The following is a 10,800-nucleotide window of genomic DNA, read 5'->3' on the forward strand; positions in this document are numbered from 1 at the left end:
GTTTTATGAAAGAAGATCCAAAGGAATCAACCAAAAAGGCTTCCTCTGGGTGACTTTCTTTCATATTTTCAGTGAAGTCAAAAGTGTCACACTATGTACTTATGCATAGAACTAGCTATGCCGCATATCAAAGGAAGTGCTATGCCACAGAACAAAGCACAGGGTTTTACATATAGCAGTCATTCAATAAATTGTTATTGAAATAAACTGTATGTGAATCTTTGCATTGCCTCTACTTCACTAAAATGATGAGTTTCATTATCATACACACTTGGCTATAGATAATAGCAGTAAAAGCCACTGTTATATTGGTATTCATTTTTTCTTCAGTATATTTCCACATATACCTATTTGCCTACTTAAAATTTTGAGTTATCCAACAAGATGATAATCATGTAATAAATATCACCAAAGACTGTTTGTTTGTTTTCTAAATGCACTTTGGAGGACAATTCATTGTCTTATAATGAGAAAAGATCAAAAATTTGTTTGAAGACAAAAATACTACCATGTGGAACAAATAGTCCATTTGGAGTTTTTATTATCATTTAATGCCTTATGCTTTACAGGTACGAATTCATTCTGAAACAATGCTTGTGGAACTTTTAATTTACATTTTCAACTCTGAATAGTTGACATTGAAATAGTTCAGTTGTGTTACAGTCTCCCCTCACAAGAGAAAAGCATTGCTTAAAGACAGGCCACCCACAAAATTTTGCAGAATTGAAAGACAATCTCCCAGTTGCTTCAGTCTTTGTCAGATTTTGCTTATGAATGCCCTGACTTTGTAGCTATAAATGTGTAAGACACGTGTGTGTTTGTGTGCATCAAGTATTACTCAAGTGAACAGAATGTGTTTAAGTTTGCAAGTTTCAATATATATGGGTTTTCTTAAAAATATGAAATGTTAAAATATTTGATCAATGTATCCTGATAAATGATACAGTGTTAAATACAAATTTCATGTTCAACACTAAAAGCCCAAAAAAATCATATGCCATTGTCCACGTTTTATCTGTTTTTTAAAACCTTAGGGGGAAATATATACTCTTAGGGAAAAAAAAATGAAGCTTTATTGCTAGAGAAATGAATGCAAGAAATAGCACTTTAAGTAGTGAAGAGATGTGAAGCATTGCAACTTCATAGCCTGCTAAGGAGCAACAGCTGTACCTAATTTCAACTTGACGTGCTTCAGATCTCATATTCATATAGGTATTTAATGATCCAAACATAATGGTCCTATATAGAATAATTACTTATATGAAGGAGCAAACTTATTCGCATTCCTTTTTAAATGATCCTTCAAGAGAAAAACTGCACTGGATCTTTGAACAATGAATAGTCTCTTTCACCAATTCAAATGTTTGGGACAAAATAGCTTATCTTTTAAGAGAGAATAATAAGAGTGCTGGGGTTACTTCTTTTTGACAGACTCTTTTTGTCTACCCTCTTCCCAGGACAGCCAGGACAATGACAAAAGGTAGAATGCCAAGCCGATCATTAAGTCATAATGGTAGATAGTAACAAGAAATATCAGAAACAAAAGGAAATAAGGTATTTTAGAGTTGGTATATTTTGAAAACAAAGATTCATTGCTTTGAGCTTGACTTTCCTGGACAGGGAGATTAGTAGAAGCAGAGCTCTCAGATTCGTTTTCACCTGAAGGGTATAGTGATTGCCCACAGTTTATTAATCCTTCATTTTCATCCCTTGCTTCTTCCACGTTTTCAAGAGGTTCACTGATTAAAATAATTGGCCCTACAGATTTTTCCATACTACACTCTTCTGATTGGAAAATCTGGCCTGTACATTTTTCTCTTCTACTGCCTGATGTCACTACTCCTGAACTTTTATAAACTTCTTCAGGTTTAGACTCAGGATAAGAGTGCTTCTCCATACCCTGGATTTTTCTTGTTGAATTACAAGTATATTCTGATTTAGTAGAAATAGGTTGGCTAGTCATGGTAGTAATTGCATCCTCTACAGCAATTTCCTGCTCATTAGTTGACACCGAAATTTCAGCATGATGTTTGGAAAAAGGAGAGCTATTCTGAGAAGCTCTATTAGTGTCCAAGTTAAAGGCAGAATGCACAATGTCATCTAAGTCTGTTTTCTTTGATAATTCTTTAACCTGCCCATGATCTCTGCTTTCTGAAAATACCGTTTTGTCTGCTGGAAGCATTCCCAACTGTAAATTCAGTTTTGAAGCTGCTTTTTGATTTTCTGTGATGACCAGTGAGGATTCTTCCACAGATGTTATATTTCCAGTGCCACATTTCTCCCTGTCATGTGTCTTCCTAGGATTGTACATAGACATGGTTTCTTCTTTCTCCATTTCATCTACATGTACATTACAAATACTTAAATGTGATTCCTTTTCAAAATCATTGTCATAGATTACACCTATGGTATCTCGTTGACAAAGGGTATAATGTGAATCATCATTTCTGCCTTCATGTGGATCAAAGGCTGTTTCCTTTACCTCGATGGGCCTGTCACTTCGTGCTGTCTCTTGAGGTAGCTTACCAATTATTGCTTTTTCTCTAGCAGACATGCTTTCTGGAGTACTTTCTGATGTTGTCTTAATTATACAGCCTGTACCTGCTTCTGCTTTCTCAGTAATACCATGATCAGCTAGAGAAGACAGTTCACAGCACACTGTTTCTTGGCAGGTAAACAATTCTTCTGTAAGAGAAGCTTTCAAACTCCTCGTATTATCTCTTTTTTCCTGCATATCTTCACAATCTGCTTGTTCTTTGATATGTTCTGTTATGTTTATCTTACTCTCTTTTGCTTTTCCCCGACTTTCCAGAACATTCCAAATTGGTTTATGCTGTGTGTTATTATCCCGATCTTCAGAATTAATCCAATCTGATTTTTCTTCTTCAGCTTGGGAAAGATAATCATTCCTCAAAACATTTTCAGTTCTTGATGAACAAACTTGACCAGTTATCCCTCCTAAAACAATGCCTTCGCTGGTCAAATGATGCTCTGGGGTTAACACAGCTTCTTCCCAAGTTAAATTTGTCCTTGGTGAGTGAGACATGTCTGCTGTGATTGTGGTATCTTTGCTCAGCAGAGCAGTTGGGTCTCTGTTACTATCTCCAATCCCTTCCACACTTATTTTAGGGTTGCCCATCTTCCTTTCTTGGTCATGTAAGATTGCCTGGAAACATTTTTTTTGTTTTTCATTAATGCCTAAATCTATTCTTTGTTCTTCATCATCTTTACCATTGCCATAATCTTTCCCGGAAGATTCTTCTTCTGTTGATTCTTTGAGACATGCAGATATATCTGAATGGAAATCTCTTCTTAAACATCCCCAATCTTTTACTTCAATTTTTTTAACTCCTCCTTCATATTTTTTATTAAGATTTACTGCCGTTAGTTGATCTGAAGAGGGGCAAGGTATTTGCATTGTGCCACTGCCATGGGCTGGATTAGCATTATCATCCAAGACTTCTTTGCTGCCAATGTATAATTTCACTAGTTTATCTCTACTAGTATCTCCCAGTGATGGCTTGATTTCTCCCATATTTGAAGTAATTTCCTCTGAAAGTTGATGTGTACAATCATTTCCTGAAGAATATTTTTCATTGCAGTAAAAATCTCCCTTTATGGAGCTTTCTCCCAATGAACTTGGAGACAGAGACCTTTGGAACAAGTCAGTGCGTATTTCACCATGGATTTTATTCTTCTCTAGCCCCTCTGCTTTATTTGGAAAATTGACTGGATCTGTTGAAAATGTATTCTTTTCATCTCTGGAATCAGTACTTCTGGTTCTTATTAAGTGTTGATTTATCTTACAGGATAAAAACAACAAAAACATAATGACCATATGATCTTTTTAAATGTACAGTGAATTAGATAGGTTTTATTAACTCAGCTAGTAATTATCTGGTATATTTGTTTGACTGATTTCATTTGTGGATTTCATATAAACTCTGGAAGCCAGATGTTTTGGAGAGATCCTTGTATGGTTGGGGAATGAGATTAGTAAGAAAAGGGGCCCAAATTAATCACTCTCCTTCCCAGCTTCCAAATATCGCATTGTATTATTCAACTATTCTTGCTTGTCATTGCACTTTCTCCTCACTTAGGCTATACACATTGATAGCTCCATGCTAATCAATTAGAGAGCAGCTTCCTGGGTGCCCCTTGCTGCATTTACACTTGCTGTAGGTGCCCCCATTACAGTTTCTCTTATTAATATGTTTTCTGCAAAGCCTCTGCAAACTATTAATAGCAAAACGTCACTCAAAGAAAAGTGAGGGAGTTAATGTCTCTGCAAATTCTGTTTTAATGACCCTCTGCCAACTGGTACTCAAATGTATTTGAGCTCTTCAGTGATGCCAACTGTCAGGATTTAACAGTGAGATGCCTGTGTTTTTTTCTCTCCTCATAACTGACATTTGCATGATCTCAATAATTATATGCAAATCTTACGTTTTCCCCTTCTTCTCACATAAGGCTCATGTTACTTGTCAACTGCACAGCTGTCTTGTAAGCCAATGCCTGTGGGTTCCACAGATTTGGTTGTATTTCCATCTATTATAGAGCTTCATTGTTTTATGCATTAACATCAGCATGGAGCAAATTAGCATCTAAATTACAGCTCCCTGTTCATTTATTGGATGTACAATCTCAGTAACTTCTAAACAAACTTTTATATTTGAGCCTGCTCATTGTAATGAGATGTATCGGTGAAGTATGTGATTTTTCAGGACCCTTTCATTATATTCTATGGTTTGAAAAAAAAATGGCAATGTTAACTTTCAGCTGGTGAGAATTCTCACAATGGGTGACAACTTTGTAGTTTCTTAAAGTTGGAGCAAAGTAAATTGCATACTTTAGTGATGCAGCTCCCATATCACTATAGAAAAGGTGGAATATGTGGGGAAATATATGAGCTCTATCTCTCCTGTTTCAGCACTGACACTTGAAGAGGCAAATGTCATTTTAATCTTAGATGATTATGAATCCATGTATTCCAATGATATGAGCTCCATCCAAATATAGTAAAGGATAAATTGCATTATGTGACTCATTTACTCCTATTTCTTCCTTTGTGATAAAAGTGATATCTAAACCATCCCCCCAAAAAATTCCAAATAGATTGAATGTTCACCAAGTGTGAAATTTATGATAACAAATTTAATACTAAATTGTGTAGTACCGAATTTGTTTCCTGTTTTAAAATTACGGCACAGGGTATTTTCTTCTTACTTGGTAATTTAGTATGCCACAATGATATAGAACTTGGAGATTCTCACAAGGATGCAATTTTTTTAAAAATGCTGTTACATGAGAGAATCATTGACTTGTAGAATTGGACAGGACACTAACAATCCTCTAGTCCAGCTCTCTCATTTTACAGATGAGTTTATGCTAAGTATACACTTGTCACAAAGATTAGAAATGCACATCAGGATAGTGCTACCTCTCCTGTAATTCCTACAAACTATTACTCAGAGCCACTCGTAAAGAGATAAGAAATGAATGTCATTAATTTACCACTGCAGAGACCAGAATCAACATACAGAAATCAAAATGCCTTGTTGATCAAGCTAGAGATGCAAGGACAGAATATGCTGTGCTTTCACATTTGCAAATTATATTAGTTGAAGCTACTGAAAGGCAGGCATTGCAGAATCTTTGAAGCACAAATGGATTCATCTTCTCTAATACCGTGGCAACCAGAACGCTTACCATCAACTCTAATTCTTTTTCATTATGTTCATCATGTTCCCTGTTTACATCTTTTACATTTTGATTACTGGTTTCCAAATCTTCCTTGTCCTCATGAGAACGAACATTTGTTGGGATACAGGTATCTGAAAAGTTAATATAATTGTGCCTATGTAAGATTGTCTTAATTGTGGGTTTTAACAAAAGAGACAAATTTGGTTTAAAAATTAATAAAAAATATTACCTGTATTCTTTGGATTCTCAAAGTTATTCCCTTCTGATGATTCTTCTTTACTGTTAAATTTAAAAGACAATGTTACATATTTTTCTGAGACTCCACCTTCTAAGCGTTTTTACACAGGGAGAAATTCAATCAGTAACAAGCCAAATAAATATTATATAACCTTTCTTATTTTCTTGTATTATCTGGGATTTTTTAAAAATAAAAATGATCTTTTTGGAATAATGCAATAGCAAATATTGGTTGTAGAAAAATTTAAAAATAATTCATATGATGCCATATTTCTAAACCAGAGTGTGTTGCTCACATTAAAAACTATATAACCAAAGTAAAAATACATGCAAATGTAGATTATTCTGTCTTTGATGAATTTCATCTTTGCAAGTGAGAATATTTTTCTTATGGCTTAATGATAAAATTTTATGAACTGACAGTCCATTTGTGGTCATGGAAATTGCTTTCTAACATTTGAATTCTTATTTTTTTGTGTTAATTTTACTCAAAATCTTTTCAGTTGGACTAACATTAACTCTCCAGAAAAGCAAAAAATCAAAAGAAATAACAGTAAAAAAGAAACAAGCTAACTAAGAAACTGAAGGGCAGCTAAATTTATACTCAAAGACTTTATATATGTATTGCCACAAGCCAATTTTATAAGCAAGACATTGGATCATTTATATGCAAGCATATACTTTCCTTCTTTAAAATAATTTGGGTTACATTTCCTTTTCTAGAACACTCTGCATACTGATTGTAAAAGACAAATACCTTTTTCTTTCAAATGTAATCTATTTGCAGTTGTATTTGTGGAGTCATTAGAATTTAGATTTGTCCAGGACACTCAGTAGGAAAACTGTTGGTTAAAAAAAAAAAAGCCCACTTTGTATATAATTATGTCACAAGTCAATTTATCAGAAATATTTGGCCCAGTATACACATTTTATTGTACTGTCTCAGCTGAATTTCTTTCTGGTGACTTTTCTCAATGACTTTTCTGCAACAAAAGAAATCTGGAAAGTTGACAATGGCTGAAAAATTTGTGTAACAAGAGTCTAGTCTTCATTGCATAAGCAATTTTGATCCAAATCACAGGAAGGCTACCACGAATCATGAGAAATTGAAAATTCTTCCATTCTGACAATGCAAGAAGATAATTCAGTTTTGTATATATTTATGATTCATAATTTTAACTTTACTAAAAACATTTGGTACCTTTAGTGGGCCCATATGTAGAAAATAATGCTTCTATAGAAATATAATTTTATTAGAACAATATACTGTTTGCATAATTGGTACTGACTTAACCTATAAATCCATATGAGGCCAAAAACTATGCTAAGATTTATTTTTTTGGACTCCAACTGCAAGCTGACACATCTTTCTCCATGTATATAATGTTTATGTGCTTAAAAAGATATAAACCATTAAACAGCAATTATTCTTGCTTCCTCTTTATTCCCATAACAATACTGAAAGTACTATTTGTAGAAGAAAAATCAGTCATTCAAATATGTTTTTACCTAACCAAAATGCTATCAACCACTTCTCTAATTTAATTCTCTAAAATAGTTAAATTCTTAAAAAATGATCATGTCAAAAGGACAGGAGCCTGCTTTATCTTATCTGGGGATAAAGTAAGTATTCAACTATGTGTTCTTATGTTAGTATCTTAAAAGTATAAATATAGAAATATAGGAGGAAAACTTCACATTCACAGACAAGTATAAACAAGAAAAGTAGAGTTAAATGAAATATAAATATCTACCAAATATCTACAAAGAAAAACTGAGAGAAAATTTGTAAGATTCCTATTGGGAAGGTAGTAAAATTATATCAAGGAATGTTAAAGAAGATCCTTAAAAAGTTGATAAACATACCATGTTCATAGATAGAAACAAAATATTATGAAGATGTCAGTTCTCTCACAAATTGATCTACAGATTCAATACTAATCAAAACGCCAAAACATTTTTTATAGAATTTGAAAATATGATACTGAACAGAAAAATAAAGAGCAAATGATGGTTAAAATGTTTCTGAGAAATAGCAGGGAGGAACTTTATCAGATTAAGTATTTTTAATAAATATTTCTTTATTAAGATAGTGTTATATTGGTACACAGACAGTTAAACTAACTAGTAAGACAGTATTGAGAGCTTAGAACTTTGGTATATATGACAAATGGTATATCTAGAACCTTGGTAAATGACAAATGTAGCATATCAGACAACAGAAAATATGGTACTTTTCAGTAAATAGAGATAGAGAAAATGGCAACCAGTTGGATTTATATTTTAAATGTCAAAAACCTTGAAATTCTTACTAGAAAATATATGTGAATACTTCCAGACCTCCGTGTAGGAAATATTTTCTTAAGAAAAATATTATTTAATATTTGGTCAGTTTAACTGTAATAAAATTTAAAATGTTTGTTCATTAAGAGACTATGCAGCAAAAACAGAATGTTACAAAGTGTGAGAAGATAGTTTAGTTACACAAAATGAACATAAATAAGTAACAAGAATACACAGCGAACTCTTACAAATCAATAAGAAAACAAACAATTCATTGTGCATCAGGGGCAGAGGGGTGGACATTTCAGACAAGAGGAAACACATATAGTCAATAAGCACATAATAGGATGGTCAACATTAATTAGAGAACAGAGAAATGAAATCAAGACCACAAAGAGTTAATTCTATACTCATTTCATTAATAAAAAATTTAAATGTCTATTAATATCAAGAGTTGAAGATTGTTGAAGCCACGGGTGCTTTTTTTTTTTTTTTTTTGGAGACAAAGTCTTGCTCTGTCACCCAGGCTAGAGTGCAGTGATGCAATCTTAGCTCATTGCAACCTCAGCCTCCCAAGTAGCTGGCATTACAGGAACAGGTGCAGGACATCACATCCTACTAATTTTTTGTATTTTAGTAGTGGTGAGGTTTCACCATGTTGCCCAGGCTGGCCTTGAACTCCTAAACTCAGGCAATCCACCCACCTCAGTCTCCCAAAGTGCTACAATTATAGGCATGGCCACTGCACCTGGTTCCCAGGCTTTCCTGTACATTGCTGGTGGAAGAATAAATATGTATAACCCCTTTGAAAAACAATTTGACTGAGATTATCTTCAAAATTAAACATTTATATAAACGATGACTACTACTTCCAGCCCCAGGTGTATACCCAAGAGAAACTCTTGTATATATACCTGAGATATTTAAAGGAATTTTAATGGTGTCATTGTTAACTATGTAAGTCTTCAACCAACCCAAATTCCCATCAACAGAAGAATATGTACAAAACTATTAATATCGCAAAAAGGAGTATTATACAGCACTCAAAATCAATAAACTATATAGGCATATAACAATACAGATAAATCTTAGCAATATAATATTAAATGAACCATTCCAAAGTAGTATAACAGGACATTCTTTTCATTAAGCTAAATACTACCTATATGTATAAATAAAATTACTTGTCCCTTGCTATATTACAAATTACATAGTCATATACATAATATAAATCATAGTTATAGCTATATATAAGTACATATATTTAATATAGATAGCAAAGGACAAATAATTTTATTTATTATATATATATGTAATTTTTAGCTTAATAAAAATATTCCTCTGTTAAAATACTTTGGAACTGTTCATTTAATATTATGTTGATAAGATTTATCCATACTGTTGTATGTCTCTGTGGTTTGTTATATATTATAAATTACATAGATATATAGCAAGTGGTAATTTTACAATAGTTACACTAAAAATAATTGATTTTCAAGATGTTATGGTTATATCAGGTAGCAATATATTTTGGCCACGTCCCCATGAAACTCTCATCTTGAATTGTAACTCTCACAATTCCCACCTGTCATGGGAAAACCCAGAGGGGGGTGACTGAATTATGAGGGCGGGTCTTTCCTGTGCCATTCACAGGATAGTAAATGAGTCTTATGAGATCCGATGTTTTTAAAAACAGAAGTTTCCCTTCATAAGCTCTCTTTTTGCCTGCTGCCGCCCATGTAAGCTATGACTTGCTCCTCCTTGCCTTCTGCTGTGATTGTGAGGCTTCTCTCACAATTGTGAGCCTTGTGAAACTGTAAGTTCATTAAACCTCTTTCTTTTGTAAATTGCCCAGTCTGGGATATGTCTTTATCAGCAGTGTGAAAACAAACCAATATGGGTGGGTCAAATTATGGGGAAGGAATCAGAAAATGAAATGAGTAGAATTCAGTCATTATTTGGGGTGGCTATTTTAAAGATGCTTATTAATAGTTTGAAATATCTAAATAGTTCAATTCTAGTTTCAAGTAATTTATGAAGATAGATGGATTACTCCCTGGCCCACAATAGAGGATACCTATTAATAAAATACCACTTTGAAATTCAAAGTACAAGTCACATGACCAATTCAACTAAAGAAGTGAATTCAAGAGCTTCAGAACATTTGAGAAAAAAGACAAAGAATTTGATGGTTGTTGATGACAGGGCCCAGAACTATGACAACTGTGATATGAAGAAAGTTTACTTTTGAATATTTCTCATCTCTCCTTTATGTTCCTTGAGTTCTTTTTGATCAAGAGAGCTTTTTATTTTTCTGCATTCCCAGTGGCTAACACAGTGCCTGACACGTAACAGTGGCATAAGAAATGCTGTTGAATGAATAACTGGACAGCATCCTTTCCACCCTCCCTTCCCCTCTCTACCTTTTGCCAACATTACTATAACAGTGTTCTTCTCTTATTTCCTCATTTAATTTCAGAAAATGACCTAATATTTCAAAATATGTATATTTTTGTTTCTTTTCTAAGACTTAAAGTATTACCCCGTCAGGACAATGTTTTCAATTATGGAGTCAAT

General features: G+C 33.4%; 1 protein-coding gene across 1 annotated transcript; it reads right to left on the minus strand.

The window, feature by feature from the left end:
- Nucleotides 1-524: 524 nt before the first annotated feature.
- Nucleotides 525-6,041, minus strand: LOC141583401 (protein phosphatase 1 regulatory subunit 3A-like; the record flags this gene model as incomplete). The annotated part of the gene is made up of 3 exons (XM_074392567.1): nt 525-3,802; nt 5,710-5,834; nt 5,933-6,041. Coding segments are annotated over 3 exons (2,622 nt in total), but the record flags the coding sequence as incomplete, so codon positions are not given.
- Nucleotides 6,042-10,800: the final 4,759 nt, after the last annotated feature.

This window comes from Saimiri boliviensis (assembly GCF_048565385.1).
Source record: "Saimiri boliviensis isolate mSaiBol1 chromosome Y unlocalized genomic scaffold, mSaiBol1.pri SUPER_Y_unloc_1, whole genome shotgun sequence".
Taxonomy (NCBI): Eukaryota; Metazoa; Chordata; class Mammalia; order Primates; family Cebidae; genus Saimiri; species Saimiri boliviensis.